Consider the following 18,505-nt stretch of genomic DNA (forward strand, 5'->3'; position numbering starts at 1 on the left):
ACAAGGCAAAATGCCACCTTCAGTGATGTTGACATCGGTGACACCGTCCATAGTGGCCGACGTCCTCCTCCATCAAAATGACAACGATGTCTTGATGAGTTTTGCTGATGTAGGGTATCTCTCTGACCCTCACAAAGGTTGCTCCCAAACGGATTATGTCTTTACCATGGGAAGCACATCGATATCTTGGAGGTCTACAAAGCAAACCCTTGTTGCTACTTCCTTAAATCATGCAGAGATTATTGCTCTACATGAAGCCGTGCGAGAATGCATATGGCTAAAGTCTGTAGTTAGACACATTCGAGGAACTTGTGGTTTGAAGTCTACCACAAATGAACCTACATGCATTTATGAAGATAATGCAGCTTGTATTGAGCAAATGAAATTAGGTTTCATCAAGGGCGACAGCACCAAACATATATCGCCTAAGTTCTTTTACAATCAGCAACAACAAGCACTTCTAAATATTGAAGTGAACCAAATCCAATCAGAGGATAATGTAGCGGACTTATTTACTAAGTCGTTACCAAAATCCACCTTTGAGAAACATGTAAAGAGCATCGGATTGAGAAAGTTATCCGAACTCCCATGATTGTAGTAATCAGGGGGAGATATTGACATCAGGGGGAGGCATGATGTCTACATGTTCGATCTCGAAGAGTGTAGGACGTGTTGTGCTCTTTTTGTCTTTCGACCAAAGTTATTTTTGTTCCACAGAGTTTTTGTTACCTGACAAAGTTTTTAACGAGGCAGCAATCAAAGCGTCATCACTAAGTTTGAGCAGCCCAAGGGAAAGTGTTGAAGGAAGTCGACATCATGTGTGCCTCTTCAAATTGGGGTTTTAGTCGTAGAATTGTAATAAGAGAAGGTTCTAGATTCATAATTATGATCGGATTCTATTACCTTTCATGTATTCTGTAACTTCTCTCTGAAATTCTATTTTCACTTAAACAGATCTAAAATTTTAATATTCCAGAACACCGTTGAATTTTGAAAGGTGTCATGATGGGATCACCACCATTAAATATAGTGCAAAAATATTGGTCGGCTAATGGACTGGTACCAAACTTCCCCCGAATAAAATCATTGCATAGAGACGAAGGACCCAGTAACCTTGTTCAAATTGCCTAATGAGCAGTGAGACCCAGCCACCCAGTTATTCCATCAACTATATATTAAACCACCCAAAGCTTATTCTGGTCGATTAAGTAGACTCCTCTTCCTCTCTCTCTTTCTCACTCAGAGAACTAATGGAAGAGAGCTTTCAGAAATTGATGGGGATGGAGTTTTTGATCACCAATGTTTCTCTGGTCTCGACCGTTTTCACAGTGCTGGCAATATTGGCTGGAGTTTTGGGCTACTTGTATGCACCATACTGGGGAGTGAGAAGGGTTCCTGGCCCACGAACTATCCCTTTTCTAGGACACCTTCCCTTGCTGGCTAAGCACGGTCCTGATGTGTTCTCAGTTCTTGCCAAACAATATGGCCCTATCTTCAGGTTAGTATGTATTTCTGTATTAGCTATATCAAGCTTCTTCTTTGAAACAAAACACCTACTGTTTGTGAGAAGTCTTCTGATGTGGACTCTTATATATTGTGAATGTTTTTGTTAATTATGATTTTGGGGCGTTGATTACACATTTGATCTTGTAATTGACTTTAAACTTATTTGTTGATTAATAATATTGGGCAGGTTTCATATGGGTAGACAGCCACTTATAATTGTAGCAGATGCAGAGCTTTGTAGAGAAGTTGGAATCAAGAAATTCAAAGACATCCCAAACAGAAGCATACCATCTCCAATCTCAGGCTCCCCTCTTCACCAAAAGGGTCTCTTTTTCACCAGGTAATGCTATTTTCATGAATTATGCGGAGATTATCAGTTAAAATTAGCAACTTTTCTTAGACTGAGATTGACTTTGAGCCTATATTGATTCAGGGACACAAGATGGTCAACTATGAGAAACACCATATTATCAGTGTATCAACCTTCATACCTAGCTAGCCTTGTTCCCACCATGCAATCATTTATTGAATCTGCAACTCAAAACCTTGATGACTCTTCCCAGTCTTCCAAAAAGGAAGACATTACCTTTTCAAACCTCTCACTCAGATTGGCCACTGACGTAATTGGACAAGCTGCCTTTGGTGTCAACTTTGGCCTTTCAAAATCACAGTCCATTAGTGATTCAATCAGCAAGATTGATAATGGCCAAGACAAGAATGATGATGAAGTCTCGGACTTTATCAACCAACATATCTATTCCACAACTCAGCTGAAGATGGACTTGTCAGGTTCCGTATCAATCATATTGGGCCTACTCGTCCCCATATTGCAAGAGCCATTTAGGCAAATCTTGAAGAGAATTCCGGGCACTATGGACCGGAAAGTAGACCGGACTAACCAGAATTTGTCTAGCCGGCTTGATGGGATTGTAATGAAGAGAATGAACGATAGTGAGCGAGGTTCGAAAAATTTCTTGTCGCTCATAATGAATGCAAGGGAGTCAGAAGGGGTAGCAAAGAGTGTGTTCACTCCAGATTACATTAGCGCAGTCACCTATGAGCATTTGCTTGCTGGGTCAGCCACCACATCTTTTACCTTGTCCTCAGCTGTCTACTTGATTTCTGGACACCCGGAAGTCGAAAGCAAGTTGCTAGCCGAAATCGATGGATTTGGTCCACATGATCAGATCCCAACAGCTCATGATCTTCAGCACAAATTCCCTTATCTTGAACAGGTAAGTAAATTACATGGAGCTTCAAGAGCTAACCAAGTAGTCATTTTGTTTGCTGTTACTTACTTCATGTGGTCTATAGAAATTGGCAGGTTATAGTTATAAAGGTAAGTAAATTACATGGAGCTTCAAGAGCTAACCAAGTAGTCATTTTGTTTGCTGTTACTTACTTCATGTGGTCTATATAAATTAGCAGGTTATTAAAGAGGCAATGAGGTTTTACATGGTTTCTCCGTTAGTTGCAAGAGAAACGTCAAGAGAAGTAGAAGTAGGAGGTTATCTTCTACCAAAGGTACTGCTGTTTTAGTAAGGACCTATTCCTACTGGTTTGAATCATTGTATATAACCTAATGAGATTTTTTTTTTTTGAGGAGCAGGGGACTTGGGTCTGGTTAGCTCTCGGAGTTTTAGCAAAAGATCCAAAGAACTTCCCGGAGCCAGAGAAGTTCAAGCCAGAGAGATTTGATCCGAACGGCAAAGAAGAAAAACAAAGGCATCCTTATGCTTTCATACCATTTGGAATCGGGCCTCGAGCATGCATTGGTCAGAAGTTTTCTCTACAAGAACTGAAGCTCTCACTAATTCATTTATACCGGAAGTATGTATTCAGGCACTCTCCAAACATGGAGACGCCTCTGGAACTTGAGTATGGCATTGTTCTCAACTTCAAGAAGGGTGTCAAGCTTACAGTTATCAAGCGGACATGATGCACTCATTAAACTTTTTAAAGTCATAATCTTCAAGCATTCGTGCCCATACTGTTTTACAAATCAGAAGCAGAGGTATCAATAATCTTAACAGACGGAAGTGTTGATTAAGTATGTCATCCTGCTCAAGAATTTGTAAGATGTTGAGCTGCTCCAGTAGTTTAGTTCCAGCAGGATTGTACACGCTTATTTTATGATTGATCTCATATGAAATAAGTACGAAGCGGTGTTCTCATAAGTCATAACAACAAATCAACTATTTTACAAATGAAGCCTCAAATCACAAAGGTCCATTATGAAGGACTCATCTTTTACTGGTACAAAAACTATCCTAGCACAACCACACTAACTTACACATTTAGGGAACAGGGAACAACAAGCCGTTGATCTTTCTCAACCAAAGTCCAGCTAATCACATGATCAAGTGTGTCTCCTTTCACCTTGGTTTCAAAGAGTTCTTATCCAAGCGGGTTGGCATGCCAAGCGGCTTTGAGAAGTTGACTGATGAAGGCTCAGAACCAGCACTACTTTTGGAATCCCCATTAGAGAAAGCCCCAGACCTCTTGAGAAACTGAAACTCATCCATGGATTGCCTTGTTCTGTGAGATTGATAACTTGCTGCTTTCTGCTTTGCCTTAGTTGACTCGGTCAGGTTCATATAACTTGGCCTAAAGTTACTGCTCTCATCTGTTCTATCCGAAGCCAATCCGGTGTTTCCAGAAACCGGTGTTGTTGATGTAAGTGAAGATGAGCCAGGGCTGTCATCGTACTGAAATTCTGAACTCGGGCTTGAAGATGAGCGAGTAGTCACTTGCCCAATGTGGGGAGGCTTAGCAGAAATCCTAGTAGTAACATTGTTCCTTCTCACTTTGACTGAGCATGGTCGCTCTGAAGATTTCGAATGTTTGCCAATGCCAACAAAAGGATCTGGACATTTCTTTGGAAGAGGTGTGATCTCAGATGGGTCACTGTTGGATTGTTCCATCAACCTAGTCTCCCATGGCTTAGCTGACATCCAGCGCTCTAACCAACTCCAACCCCAGCTATTCTTGTCGAATTCATTGTTCTTATTGAGAGAGTACACCGAAGAATTGATGCGTGAATTCGAATCTGGCGTTGATCTCCATTGCTGAGAAAACAAAAATAGAAACTCAATCTTTGCTTATATAGAAGTAACATGACCAAAAAAACACCAGCATTATTAGGCTTCATCATTAGTTGACTACCTTCTGAGCAAGAGAGTAAGCGATTGCTCTCTCCCTTTTAAAGGCTCCTTCTTGCCTCATTTGAATCTTTGCTTTAACATCATCTATTGTTCCCTTGCTATCACACCACCCTTCCTGCATTTTCAAGTTCCATAACTTTATCAGTAAATTAACAACATTAAAGATTTGTTCTTTGATATTCGAAACGAAAGCAAAGTGTGTTGAAGTTTAAACTACCTCAGCTTCTTTTAAGATATCAGCTTGGGTGCGGCGCTCATTGAGCATGTTCTGCACAGCTTGGCCTTCAATGGACATTCGCACGCGGCGAGCCCTGACACGTGCCTGAACTCGAACGAGAGCTTGCATGCACCTCAGTGTTACAGCCGCTTGCTTCCTCACCTGTCTTCCCCGAACCAGAGCTTGAAGCCTCACAATTCCTCTCAACGCCTTCAAAGCCCTTCTTGCCTGTAAACCAGTTTCAAACTTTCAAACGTGTAATAACAGAACAGAGTACTCTGGCTTATAACATATATAATCCTGAACTGTTTTGCAACAAAGATCTAAACTTTCATACATCAACTAGCTTAAATCCGATTCCAGAGACATCAATCTAGATGACTAGATCTATTGTTTTAGATTTAAAAATTATGCTAATGTAGTAAAAAAAAAAGGGAAGAAAAGCAGAGCAGCTTAATTACCAGGAAGCCTCGGAAGGCGGTTTGGATTCTGATAGCGGCCCATTCTTGCCTGACAACTCTGAAATCTCTAGGATGAGCTCGAACCACTGTAGCCACTGCAGCAGTGTAGGCTTCAGCCCTTCTCGGTGAATCAGACCCTTCAGAAGCAGCCCTGTGATTCCCTTTGAATCCTTTCCAAGAAGACCCAAAATCCCCTGACGAATTCCTCCATAGCTTCCATTTCTTGTTCTTCCCACCCAGCTTTTCCTACAAACAAACAAAAGAGCCCACAGAAGAAGAAATTTAGAGAAAGTTCTTGCACAGTGAATAGTCTAAACAGATCAAAGAAGAAGAAAGATGCGAGCTTTACTTGGTCATCTTTGTCGGGTTTTTTGAAACCTATAAGGGATTTCACCCATTTTCCTGAAGCACCCATTTTTGTGAGAACCTCTTCTTCTTAGAAGAAGCAAAAACAGAAGCTCAAATCTTTGGAAAAACTAGAGAGAGAGAGAGAGAGAGAGAGAGAGCTCAGTGCCTCAATGGGCTATCTAAGACTGTGTTTTTAGAAAACAGACTCCAACGTGGGACGTGGTTGGCTTTGTTTTGTGGGATTAGTGGGGAGTGTGGTGTTGGTACTGAGACGAAGAGCCGTTCGAGATTTGAAATTCAAACACACAACAACGGACAAGAGCCAAAGTATAAATGGCGCTCGATTCTTTGGAAGTGGTGCAGTTGTTTGCCCCCAGTTTTCTGCAAAATTTACGAAATTACAGCCACCACTTTTTTTGGGGAAGAATGATGAGTGTGGCCACGACGGCACGACTCTGTTTTGTCAGTACATTAAAAGTTACGAAAAGGGTTAAAAGGAAAACCGACAATGTATCTCCCTGGATTGGCTGACTAGTCACTGTACTTGGATCATTCATTTGTGCTTTGTTTTTTCAATTTCTGGTTGCAACCTTCACAGTTCTGGCCACGTGATTGGTGCCAAGTTTGAACTAGTTGGTAGAAACTAAATTCTATCATTTAAGAACATACTAACTTGATTCATGTTAGAAACCTAAACTGCATCTTGGGTTAGTTCATATTGCCTCCCAATGTTTTAGTGGCAGTTGTTGTAGGGATCCTTTTTTTTATTCCAGTTGATCTTAACAAAGTCGTAACTATTTCGTACTTTTGTAACGAACAATTAGGTTAGGGTCAAGCAATTTATAATGTACTCGTACTAATCCTCCAGGGAAGTGGTGAAAAAAAGGTTGTTGGAAAGATATAAGGCTTTTTTCACTTGTTCATCTAGATTTCGGCCAGCTCTTGCAACTACTGTCTAATCTTACGATAATGTGTAAGAATTGAGTGTCGGTTTATGACTGGTTGACCAAAAGTGCTTGGAGGTTTCAAATTCTCTACAATAGACACATTATTACACAAATACAAACCGTGATTGTGGATTTAACAAGATTAGACTAACAGGCTAGGTTACACTCAAAGTGACTAAACTATTGCACAAATTAGGCTAAACTACAACAAATTAAACCTTGAATGTGATGAACACATTCGACGTAATTGAAAATTTTCCTTCACCCTACACAGAATTGCTGAGGTTTATGATAAGATTACAATACATGGCCAGAGACTCGAAGTACACAGAACTTAAGAGACTGAGATTTTAAGGGACACTAATTATTGCCTTTCTGTTATTATAATTGCTTTGTTTTGAATCATGCACAGAAAATTGACAGTGGACTAGAGATCGGAGACTGAGGAGTGTTTGGGAAAAGAAGCATTTATTTAGTGAAAAGTGCATTTTGTGTTTTACACTTTTACTTAAATTTTTTTTATTTTTGAATTTCTCAACAAGCACCAACTAGACTTTATGATGTTTTGTCAGTCGTTGACATCGAGGTTGAACACTCTTGTCCCTTTGCCACCAAGATTTCAAAATTCCAAACTTTCTTCCAATTCCATCTTTAAATTAATGGACTTCCAGAAGAAGGGTTGTTTTTTTCTCCTTGGATTCCTCCTTTTATGGTTTAGAATAAATTCATTTAATTTATGGTCATCGTCTACCTCTTTGAATTTGGAATCCTTGTTTTATGTCTAGTACATTGGATTCCTTCTACTAAATGATTAGCAGTGTTGTACTATCATTGAATGATGCCTGTGTTGCAAATAACCCAGAGGAAGAAAAAGAATGATGCCTGGGGACATTGTCTTTGCTGACTTTGCACCATTCACAGGAAGAGCATGCATGTATACAAATTTGAAAAGAAAAACTAATTTAAAGAGATACAAATAAATAAAAGAATAACAAGTTTGGCTTCGTTCCTATGACTCCCTAAACCCTAAACAAGTTCGGTAATAAGATGTACCCCATCACTCTCGAGAGCTGGGTCTCTTTTGTTTCCGGAAAGTAGTTTTTTGGAAATGAAAGCAAACTAAAAGGTTTGAACTTTGAAATGATTCTTTTAAGTCGAGGTTGCAAATACTATTTTCTAGCGTTTAGTTCGAGAACCAAACGAGGCCTAAAATGTCTAATTGGAATTGGGTACCCTTGGGCTGGGGAGGCCCATATAGGAAAGCCTAGGTGAGACCCTGATCTTTGGGCTTGGTCTAGGTGAAGGGATTGGGGCATAACTTTCATGGCGGCCCAATGAGACTCTTGGTGATAGATTGACTTTCTCAAGAGCTAGGGATTGAAGGTCAGCTGGATAGTCCCTCACACACCCAATACGTGGCCCAATGCCACTGCTCCACTTGCAAGCCAGACGCTTTGACATGTCAAATGCTTGTGCTTGTTCTTCTTCTGCTTCATCTGCATTACTACTTGAACTGCTCCCATTACTCTCAAGTTGTTGTTGTTGATGATGATCTGCTGGAACTTCAATGGCAACACCACTACTAGAATCATCCAAGGTCACTTTGGTTGTGGATGAACCAGTCACCTCTGGCTTAGAGAACTCCTCATTTTGATATGCTTTGTCTTCATCAACAGCATACATCTGTAAAACAGTAAATAATTTTCAAAATTCAATCTTTATTTTACTTGGTGTAAAAATAAACATCTTTTGCTTATTAGCCTATTCACCTTGACATTGGTGAGGTCTACATTGTGCTCTTTCAGGAAGCTAATGAATTCCTTGAAGTTGTCTGCGGTTGGAAGATAGTGACCACTGTATGGCCATATAGCCTGAATAAAAACGAAAGTGAGAGATAAGGAATTTGATTAATTAGCTTAGCACTACGTATAGTTGAGAAATTAAAATTAAATCTAACTGTATGATACAATATATGTACCTCAAGAACCCCATTATGAGCAACTAGTCTTCCAGCTGCAGTAGTAGCCCCTCCAGAGAGGAAACTTGAATGCTGAAAAACACCTTTCTTTTTCTGGCCTACATATAAAGACCTTGATGTGCTCAGCACAAATATCCACTTTGACCCTTCGTCTGTGTCAACAAGGAACCCTGATTGCTTTTGCACTAGCTTTCCCTCCTCTACAATCACTTCATATGCTTGTCTCTCTCTCTGCAATAAACAATGAAAAGGTCAAAACTATTACTATGGAGGCTGCACATTATGAACATCAAAGTAGTAATTAGTGACTAGTATTTGAGTTCTTACTGGTTCAAGATATTTGATGCACTGGCGTTGGAGATCAGGCCTCGGACACTTCTTGACATTTGTGTCTTTACCATCACCAACATCCAACCTTCAGATTCAGGGTGAAGGAAAAACAGGTTTAACATCATGAGTGCTAAACTCGTAGAAAACTAAGAAAATCTTATACGACTGTGTGTGATAGAAGATGTTTCCATTACCAGTAGAAGAAAGGTTGAGTGCTCTTGCAAGCAGTCCACACATCATAGTAGAATTGCAAATTGTGTCCATACCGATGGCGTGGATCAATCTGCAGTAAAAAAGAGCATCAATTTTCAGTTTCTGTTTGATCAGTTCCGATGTCACTAAAAAAAAAAAATGTCTGGATCAGTAAGCCTAGTTAGAGGATTGTCCATATAGTCCAATTTCTAAGAATTTATTAGGATCACTATCTAATGATCCTTGCACGCCAACAATGTCTTTCAGCTTAAAATACATGGACTGCTTTATAGAATCCTAGTGAAATGAGCTGTTACTTTCTTCTATTATTCAATGAAAAAAGTACAAGAATCATAAACAACAGAGTTTTGTAAACAGAATTAAAAAGGGAAAAAAGCACAATGAAGACAGCTTTCTGTACAAAATTGAATGTATAGAAGTGCATGGATATGTACTCACAGCTTCAAGCCAATGCTGCAGGGCTAGTTTCTGAGCCTTCTCATCCTTGCACAACCCCTTCCCTAACTACAAACACATACATATTGGTTTGTTAACTTTGATCTCCTCCACTAATTTGCACATCTCAGCAATTTCATTCACATAACCAAATTAAATTAGTACCTTAGCTGCCCTTTTCCTAGCTCTTGTCCACTTTGACACAGCAGTTTCATGTTTCTCAATGTCGAAGAATGACACTGAGCTTCTTTCCAGAGCTGCCAACTCTACGGCTTTCCACCTACAACAAATACACCACGCACATATAAGCAACAAATTAACAAAAGGGTATCAGAAAAAAAAAATTGTCACAGTTTCAAGGTACACACCATAGTTCCTCAACCACAACAGCACAATCTGCGAGGTTGCGCCGAGTCCTGTAACTCTTGTACACTTTCTGAAGCCTAGTTGCTGCAGCATCGCGCTCACTAGACGCCGGCTTTGGAGAAAACAACATGATTGGTTCAGGAAGCAGTATTGTGGGTTTCTTTATCTGCATTTTTTCACAGTTTCTACCAACTGAAGAATCTGAATGTAATTTCTCATCAAATGTATCAGATGCTGTTTTGAGTTTTTCTTCTTTGGGTTCCCGTTTCTTGAAGCCCATTGACCTTTCCGTACTTTTCTTATAGTCAAACCCGTTAGACTTGTTATGTGGTTCTGAATCTTCAGTACTTAAGCTCATGGACCTCACGGTGAGTGTTTCCATGGTGCCGGTCAGACCCATTAGTTTGGCAGTGATCAAATGATGAACTCGCTCAGCAAACCCAACTGGAAATTAAGCACCACAAAACTCAGTTCAGGCTAAAATTGTCATGGAGTTAAAACACATCACCAACATAACCAAACTAAACAACAAGAACCCATCAAGCTTTATGAACTAAAGAATGAAATAAGGTATATCAATATATATGAAGTGAGATGCTCAAGAATATTAGTTAAAGCTTTATCTTACAAGCAATGCAAGCCCCTCTTCTTCTTAATTCTTCTTCTTTTTCTTCCTCCTCCTTAATTTCTATTTCTCAAGTCAGCTTGGTAGCATGGAGAGAATTTTGAAGAATGAAGTCAGATTATCATCTTTATATACAGCTTACTAGTGGCTCTGGTAAATTGTTTGAAAAATCAAAGTCGGTAGCTTCATGGAAGTTAAAGAGAGAGACTGAAGAAGCACCTAACTACTGATATATTTACTGACACACGCTTTTAATGGCAAAAGTCTAAGCTTGCATGGTCAACACTGTATACGCTAGAGACTGTAAAGTTAGGGACAAGAAGATGATGAGCGATTTTGGTTGTTGAAACTTGAATCTCTTCCAGATTGACTCATTGACTTCCGCAAGTCTTTCTTTACTTACAGTTCTTTTTTACTTTACTGGAAAGAGTAATCAATCCTATATTCATAGAACTTTTACCCCATTTGCAATGGAATTGTTACTCTATCCCTCTAACAAGTAACAACCATAAATCTGTAACACAGTTGGTGTGGCAGTGTTATGTTTTAGTGCATGGTCAAGACACCAATAATGGAGGAGTCACTATCCATAACGGTATCCAATAATTGATTTCTTTATCTTCAAGGGTAGGTTAGGTATGATAAGTTTATTACGAGCCCCATTTCCAAAGCACAACCGGCATATTACTTTGATTATCCAGCTCCATTAACTTGGTTAGTTTGTTGAGGTGTCTATCAACTTGTGACAAACCCAGAATTAAAAATCGACTTACCAAGTCGACTACTGGAGTTGTCACAATGAAAAAGAAATACTCGACTTGTCAGCTTTAGCTCAACCTCCGCTGGATATGAAGTTGGCCTTTCCTTGCAGATAACCACTTGGCTTGTTAGTACAAAAGTAGTTCGTGCCATAACTCCAGTACAAAAGTAGTTCGTGCCATAACTCCAATATTTATATATACTGTCTCATCTTCGAAGGAATGGATAGGATATACATCTAACAAGAAGTGACTCTTGAAGAATAGTAGTACATATTGGACTCGTAGGTATGAGCTATGAAAGCTTGGTGACAAATTGACTACGATCCCCTGCTCCCAAGGCCAGTGATTAGCATGCCAGGACAGACAGAAATGACTCATTTGGAGAGTGACATTTTCTATCAGAAATTTAAAAGAAAATAGAAAATGGAAAATGGTAGAACTGCTGATGGGGTGCGTCTGAGCCTATTTCTTCTCTTCTCTATCATTTTTGGCCGATCCTTTCTATCTTTTTGTTTGCTTTGTCATGCCGTAGTCTTTTAAGATTCAACCTATCAGAAGAAGGCCAGTTGTATGGAATTTTCTGTTTAAGAGAAAAAAGTATGTATTTTTCTAATACGAAAGAATTTCATAAATGGTCATTTAACTATGACTCATTCGACACTTTGGTTATTCAATTTTCAAATATATCATTTTGATCACTCAACTATTACTCTATCAATCATTTTAGTCACCGAATGAGCATTTTGTCTCACTTTAATCACTTCTCTCATTTATTCCAATTCAAATTTCTCAATTTTTTAGAATTTGTTGGTAGAAAATATCCTTGATATTGTAAGAAATAATTTTTTTTAACTAAAACAATTAACAAAGTGACTAAAGTGAATAACATAGTTAAAATTAAGTGAACAAAGTTATATATTTAAAAAATAAGTGACCAAAGTATCAAATAAGTAAAAATTGAGTGATCATTTGTGATATTCTCCATTCCAATACAGTACTCCTTGTACTGGTCATTGATAGTGGCGTAGAACGGGATAACCATGAGGAATCACTTTTCACAAAAAACAAAATGGCCCTATTAGCCCATCCCACATAAAAAGACCGTGGGGTCTTCTATGAAGGAGACAAGCCTTTATTGACTAAAACAGATACAAGCCCTTTGTGATGGGCAAGACTTTCTCCCTGTTCATGGCTCCATGTGGAAGGGTATTTGCTAAAAGTCCAAAAGCATGCATATTCCGGACACACTGCCTAAATTCTCCGTGTTTTGATACTTGCTGGTTGCTAATGATAGTGAAATCACTCTAAGTGAATCACAGACAGAAACTTAATTGGAATAACAATGGTGTAAAATCAATAATCTCTTGTAATTCGCTCAATTGATGGCTTGATGCCATCTATTTGAAGTTTCTATGTTACAGATTCTGAGTCTCTCTGATTATGCAGCAGTTATTCGTTGGGACTTCTGTTGGGGTGTAACGTGGAGCCAAACTTTCATCGCGTCATATGCTGTGAAACCAATTGCAACAGAAGGAACAATCTGCGAGCACAGTATAACAACCCTTTTGTTAGGCAAGGCAAACAGGTCAAAACACAAAATTAGCATAGTTATCATATGAAACACAGATTTATATTCTCTTTCTAATTGGCATAACTGGTTCGAATGCTTCTAATAATACTCAATGATCCTATGAAATAACATATGCAAAACTGAAATCCTGTCAAAGTACAATCATTTGATCCATACAGAATAAGCAATCACCTTGATATAGTTAATGCTCAGGCCTGCAAACAACTTTTGCCATCCTTGATTGCGGATAATAAATTTAAGTCCGTCCAATGTGTTTTTGTACCTAACACCACCTGAAGGCTGCAGATTCTCAACCTGTTACATCCCAAAACTAATGTGAGAATTCAAATCATATTTCCTCCGTATTCAACCAACTGCATCTGTTCATTCTAATCCTTCGAAACTCCGTAACATACAGTAAATTTTCTCATTATATTGACATATAACATTATGACCTCATAGCTTCTTGTTGCATGACTTGCATCAAAGTCCAATGCCATGCAATGATGCAAAAAAAAAAAAAAGGAAACTTCAACAAAGCAATACCTGCATTTGTCTCCTAACAACATCCAATGGGTATGTGAAGGTTTGCCCAACTAAGCCAGCCAAAGCTCCGCAGGAAAGACGCATCCCAATAGACTTTTCATACTCCTCAGGAACGTGGCTTTTAAGTTTCTCATATATGTAGAACTTTAAACCAGCATAAGGAAGGATTCCGGTCAGTGTGGGGCCTGATAAAGCCAATGAAGGTTCAACCCAGTATTAGTTTTGCCCATCATATATCACATAAGGACACTTCAAATTGGTACTAATTTTGACAGATCAATCAAACTAAGATACACAAATAAATATGAGGACTCGATAGAAAGATCTTTGCTAATGTTACTTATAAAATGGGAATAGCACTCATTCATGAACAAAAGGATTGTAACAAGAGGTTTATTACATATCATTAACAGGCCCTCGGACATGTACTGATATACATACCTACACCGCGATAAAGCCCCCGCAGACCTCCTTCCTTGTAGACACTAGAGAGCACATCACCAATGCCCTTATAAGAGATTTGACTATGAACACCTTTCATACCATAAGTGAATTTTCCTCTGGTGTTAACAACCTGTAAAACCATGATCGATCAAGCAAATAAAAAAAGATTAGATAACATACTAATCGATCATGAACTTGCAAGTACAGATCCTGACTAAGCATAAGTATTTCCACAATGTGTGCTAAACTTCTTCAGTCTGCATCCGAAATTTTAAATTTGTAGAAACAAGAGGTTCTGATTATAAATACGTGCAAAGGATAATGACCTGATAAGCAAGTTTTGTGCGAGCCAAGTCCAAGGGGTAAGTGCATAAGACTGCTGTTCCTCCAGCTGCTGAACCGGCTAAAAGATCAATATGAGGCCCTGATCCCAAAGCAGAATAGTTATTCAAGATCCAACACCTATACCGCTCGTATGCCATGTAATGTAAGGCTGCATATGGAACAATTCGAACAACACTAGCTCCATTTCCTCTGAAAGACAACAAGAAGTTAAAGAACAATTAAACACTATGGAGGACGACACCAGGAAAAGAGAAAAGAAAAAATTGATTCTTCATGTCCAACTTACTTGTAGAATCCTAGAAAGCCTTCATGCTTTAGTACCCTGTTCAAAGATTGACCTACCCCCAGAGAACGAAAATCTGTTCTTGTCTATATATTCCCATGCAAATACACAAATATACATATTACAAAAGGCTACACAAACAAACATATAACAAGAATGTAATGAGCAATGTACCAAAAAAGTGAAGAGCAATGTACCAAAAGTATAATCACTCAAATTTTGAAAAACAAGAAAGAACCTTATACGAAAATGAAATGGAGCATTTCTAGATATGCCTCTCACCTGCAAGAGTATCTTGGTCCGTTCCAGCGGCGCAATAGCAGTCTTAGCAAATGCCCCAGCTGCCCCTCCAGCAATCAGCTCCCTAACATAAATAGGCATGGTATGAATGTACGAGACCTCCGGCCGCTTAGCTGAAACATCAACTAATTCTGCCACATTTGTGGTCAAGGTTGATGATCTTTGCGCAGAAGAACCCATCTCAAAGACTCAAAACTTGTGACAATATATTATAGCAGAAATGCAGCCAAAAAGCCCTCCGAAAAATCGACAAATTCTTAAAATTTATTACCCTCCTTGAAGTTTGAAGAACTCCTTATCCCATCTATCTCTAGAAGAACAAAAAATGAATGGATTCTGTTGAAGTTTCAGGTCAAATGGCCTGAGAACACCCAGAAACGAGTCGGCTACGCTCACAAGCCGATGCTGCTCTTCGGTGATAACTAGATACATCCAAAGATATACAGCCAAACCAAGCAAGCCCACCAACAATTAACTCGATCCCAACAATGCTCCGGTGGATCAATCACAAACCCATTAACAAAAATCAAACATTGCAATCATTTGTTTATCTCGGACACCAGCCCCAGAGACCAAACAACTTAATTGAAACCCCTCAATCGATACAAACATGTATCCGGTGAATTCAATTCCTCAATGCCCAGTTTCCCAATAGTTTGTGGAACATATATAAATCTAGGGAAGAAATGGAAATGGGAGATGGGCAAGGAGGAATTGAATACGTAAACACTTACGAAACCTACCAGAAATTGATGGGTTTTAGGTCAGAAAAGAGAGGAGGCACGTAAGCCAGTCTCTGCTTGAGCAAAAAAGAGAGAGAGAAAGGAGGTTTCCTCAGACTCTCCTCAAATCCGAATCCTCTCTCTGAAGTCTGAACAACAACAACAACTGCTTGTGACTTGTCCCCTGTCCCCTCTTCTCTCTCTCTCTCTCTCTCTCTCTCTATCGATCTCACTTTCCGTCCAACGCGCTTCTAGCTAGGAATCTCGGATTTCCAAGGATGGGGGGATCTTTTTTGGTCAAAATTATTTTTCATCAATAAACACGGACCGAATAGTATTGACTCGTTCCTTAACGTGACACCTTGGAATTTGCACGTATATTACGTGGTAATGGAGAGATGCTACTAATAATAACACCATTTCTCAAAGTTCATTTAGGGAGGTCAATTGGCTTATTCTATAATATGGGAATACGATCTCACTGATATGTAAATCGGTTGAGTGTTTGGTAAATTAGATTTTCAAAAATACTTATAACAGTGACAAAATATTTTACTTAACTCGAAATTAAAAATGTTATGGTAAAAAAAAAAGATACTTTCATAAGTTAAATTGAGTATGCTTCTGCTCTTGGTTGGCACTAAAAGAGTTCTGGCTTAAAATAAAAGCAGTTGTTTTCAGTTTTACCAAACACGTTATTGTTCATTGTTTTTACTTTAAGCTGCTTATAAGTTTTCCCAAACACAATTTCGTAATATACTTTTGATCTTTCCGATGTTAGGAGCTTAGCACATATTTAAAACTTTAAGGCTCTAAGATTCAATATGACTTAATCATATTGAGAATATAAATTGTTTTTAATAAATTAGAAATTACTATCAACCCTTATAGTGGAATATTGTTACTAATTTGCCTTGCATGTATTGTGGTTCTCATAATATGGATCACTCAAAGTGGAATTGATGTATTTGTTTGTTTACTTTTAGTAAGCATAAGAATCACTTGGAATAAGAATCATTTATCAGTTCTTCCCCACTATGCTCGAGCCGGAAATGGATCAAATATTCAAATGGGATAAATTAATATGAAATGAAATGTCAATTGCTTGACTTTTCTTCTATTACAATAATGTCTAGATCAATTGCATGGTTAGTGACCTAATTTTCAGATGATTCATTTTTCCATTCCCAAGTCCCAACTTTAGGTACATATACGGAGACATGAACCAGCTAAATTCCTAATGGAAATAAGGGGAGGCATATATGATGATAAGGTTCAATGTATTATCTGCTTTTCAGGATCGAGCTGTTGTCCTTGCATGTATACAATATCTGGGACCAAATCATGGGTGTAATAGAAAATTAGGTCATCTTCAACCTCCTCAAGTTGTTAAATTTTTTAATCTTGTCAATTAGTCATTTCCTATTCACATATTCAATAAATTTCTTGCTTAATTACTCAACTTTCATAGGATTAAAATTTAAGGATGGATAACAGTGATTTTTTTTTTTTTATAAATATTTTATTTTTTTCGAACATATAATCTAGATCAAATAACAACAATTGAGCAAATAATTTATTGAGTAGGTGAATAAATCTGTATGGTCAGAAGCAAAAACAACCTAGAAATCATAAGACTAACTAATTAATCTGCTGATGAGCAGGAAGAAAAAAAAAGTTTGTCACTCTCAAAAACAAAAACAACCAATGTTGACATGAACACTATACAACGTACTCCAAGGACAAGCCACGTACAACAGTTGGATACTGATAAAATTTACACGACCTTGATCAGAGTTGAGACAAGGACATTAATTCTTCATGATCCGAACTGATCATTTTTTGATGATCTCCATCTTTTTTGTTTTGATCTATTTCTACATTTGTGGCATTGCTTCTTCCTTGATCTGGAATTGCACTTGGATCAATGAAGGACCATTGCCTACTGTTAAACTGGTTCGGAATTGCTGTCTGATCAATAAGGGAGTTTTGCCTACTTTTCGGGTGGTATGCCGGGATTTTTCTTCCCTTGGCATCGTAAATCACAATGTCATCTTCTTCTGGCACTTTACATTTCTCCCCTAATATGATCGTCTTCATCCAAATCGATTCTTCCTGTTTCGTGATTGACGACATGGACAACTTTCTCCCGTTCTTTCGTTTGTTATTAGACTCGTCCTTACTTTTCTCTCCCCTTTTCGCCATTGACAAGCTTCTCGGTAGCTTGATGCTCAAATTCGACAGCAGCCGTCTTTCAGAAGCCGATTTCTTTATCTGAGATGTTGTCGTATTGACATTGCTTGCATTCCAACAATTAGTCGTCCGAGCTTCTAACCCTAAGGCCTTCTTTCCTGGAGGAAGTGGGAGTTCTTTTGTTTTAAAATCTGCTCCATCTTCATTTTCCTTTTCCTCATCTACTGTTTCGGGTTCTTGGGGTGCTGTGGTCTCGTTCGACATTGCTGTTGTTGTTGTTGCTGCTGCTGCTGCTTGTTCTGCTGGTTCTTCTGTTGTTTTCACATCATCAGGTTGTAGTGCTTCCTCTTTCGTCTTTGTTGCGCCCGGAGATTGTAGCATATCCTCATCAACATTACGCGGCCTTTTTCGTCTAAAACTACAAAGAGCTGTGATCATGGCAATGGTAGCTGCGGCCATCCCAGCAGCAAAGAGTGACAATGGAAACACCGGATGAATCAGCAGGTCGGCTTCATCCGTGGGTATGCTTCTTCCCATATGAGTACTCAAACATCAAAATCAATATTGGGGAAGTTGAATCTGTACAACTTCATTGTTAAAGCATTTCCATTCATGGTTTTGATGTACTGCCTAGCTTTGTGTTTTTGTTTTAGATCCCCTTAATTGGTTATTGGATTTCTCGATCGAGGTTCGAATTCAAAAGGGGCTCCTAGCTAGCTTCGCTTCCACAACGTTGGGTTTGATGCTTGTT

The 18,505-nt window shown here is 38.7% G+C and overlaps 4 protein-coding genes across 4 annotated transcripts; 1 reads left to right on the forward strand and 3 right to left on the reverse strand.

The window, feature by feature from the left end:
* Nucleotides 1–1,099: 1,099 nt before the first annotated feature.
* On the forward strand, nt 1,100–3,683 carry LOC112172231 (cytochrome P450 711A1). Its single transcript, XM_024309496.2, has 5 exons — nt 1,100–1,498; nt 1,694–1,846; nt 1,940–2,741; nt 2,935–3,030; nt 3,116–3,683. Exons 1-5 carry the CDS (start codon nt 1,251–1,253, stop codon nt 3,443–3,445), a joined length of 1,629 nt encoding a protein of 542 aa, XP_024165264.1. The 5' UTR covers nt 1,100–1,250; the 3' UTR covers nt 3,446–3,683.
* Nucleotides 3,659–5,999, reverse strand: LOC112172232 (protein IQ-DOMAIN 1). Its single transcript, XM_024309497.2, has 5 exons — nt 5,698–5,999; nt 5,349–5,594; nt 4,888–5,115; nt 4,672–4,785; nt 3,659–4,574 (listed from the first exon to the last, which is right to left on the reverse strand). The coding sequence occupies exons 1-5, from the start codon at nt 5,761–5,763 to the stop codon at nt 3,882–3,884; spliced, it is 1,347 nt and encodes a 448-aa protein (XP_024165265.1). The 5' UTR covers nt 5,764–5,999; the 3' UTR covers nt 3,659–3,881.
* A 1,512-nt stretch (nt 6,000–7,511) lies between these two features.
* LOC112169912 (IQ domain-containing protein IQM1) lies at nt 7,512–10,792 on the reverse strand. The gene is made up of 9 exons (XM_024307011.2): nt 10,594–10,792; nt 9,968–10,409; nt 9,765–9,879; nt 9,603–9,668; nt 9,146–9,234; nt 8,949–9,036; nt 8,622–8,852; nt 8,413–8,514; nt 7,512–8,326 (listed from the first exon to the last, which is right to left on the reverse strand). Exons 2-9 carry the CDS (start codon nt 10,363–10,365, stop codon nt 7,859–7,861), a joined length of 1,557 nt encoding a protein of 518 aa, XP_024162779.1. The 5' UTR covers nt 10,366–10,409; nt 10,594–10,792; the 3' UTR covers nt 7,512–7,858.
* A 1,501-nt stretch (nt 10,793–12,293) lies between these two features.
* Nucleotides 12,294–15,821, reverse strand: LOC112169913 (mitochondrial carrier protein CoAc1). Its single transcript, XM_024307013.2, has 7 exons — nt 14,822–15,821; nt 14,543–14,625; nt 14,238–14,445; nt 13,909–14,041; nt 13,468–13,652; nt 13,114–13,236; nt 12,294–12,891 (listed from the first exon to the last, which is right to left on the reverse strand). The coding sequence occupies exons 1-7, from the start codon at nt 15,017–15,019 to the stop codon at nt 12,790–12,792; spliced, it is 1,032 nt and encodes a 343-aa protein (XP_024162781.1). The 5' UTR covers nt 15,020–15,821; the 3' UTR covers nt 12,294–12,789.
* Between the last annotated feature and the right edge of the window lie 2,684 nt (nt 15,822–18,505).

Source organism: Rosa chinensis, chromosome 6 (assembly GCF_002994745.2).
Source record: "Rosa chinensis cultivar Old Blush chromosome 6, RchiOBHm-V2, whole genome shotgun sequence".
In the NCBI taxonomy this organism is placed as follows: Eukaryota; Viridiplantae; Streptophyta; class Magnoliopsida; order Rosales; family Rosaceae; genus Rosa; species Rosa chinensis.

Bases quoted from the DNA above. Each gene is read 5' to 3' on its own strand.
- LOC112169912 (XM_024307011.2), bottom strand. From the start codon at position 10,365: ATGGGTCTGACCGGCACCATGGAAACACTCACCGTGAGGTCCATGAGC. The intron at 9,669-9,764 runs GTACTAATTTAA...ATGTGTTTGTAG, and splicing joins CTAGGAAAAGGGCAGCTAAG to TTAGGGAAGGGGTTGTGCAA. The intron at 8,327-8,412 runs GTGAATAGGCTA...ACTGTTTTACAG, and splicing joins TAGACCTCACCAATGTCAAG to ATGTATGCTGTTGATGAAGA.
- LOC112172231 (XM_024309496.2), top strand. From the start codon at position 1,251: ATGGAAGAGAGCTTTCAGAAATTGATGGGGATGGAGTTTTTGATCACC. The intron at 1,499-1,693 runs GTTAGTATGTAT...AATATTGGGCAG, and splicing joins CAATATGGCCCTATCTTCAG to GTTTCATATGGGTAGACAGC. The intron at 3,031-3,115 runs GTACTGCTGTTT...TTTGAGGAGCAG, and splicing joins GAGGTTATCTTCTACCAAAG to GGGACTTGGGTCTGGTTAGC.
- LOC112172232 (XM_024309497.2), bottom strand. From the start codon at position 5,763: ATGGGTGCTTCAGGAAAATGGGTGAAATCCCTTATAGGTTTCAAAAAA. The intron at 5,595-5,697 runs GTAAAGCTCGCA...GTTTGTTTGTAG, and splicing joins AACCCGACAAAGATGACCAA to GAAAAGCTGGGTGGGAAGAA. The intron at 4,575-4,671 runs GTAGTCAACTAA...TTGTTTTCTCAG, and splicing joins CTTACTCTCTTGCTCAGAAG to CAATGGAGATCAACGCCAGA.
- LOC112169913 (XM_024307013.2), bottom strand. From the start codon at position 15,019: ATGGGTTCTTCTGCGCAAAGATCATCAACCTTGACCACAAATGTGGCA. The intron at 14,042-14,237 runs GTCATTATCCTT...ATGGTTTTACAG, and splicing joins GCACAAAACTTGCTTATCAG to GTTGTTAACACCAGAGGAAA. The intron at 13,237-13,467 runs GTATTGCTTTGT...GGGATGTAACAG, and splicing joins TTGTTAGGAGACAAATGCAG to GTTGAGAATCTGCAGCCTTC.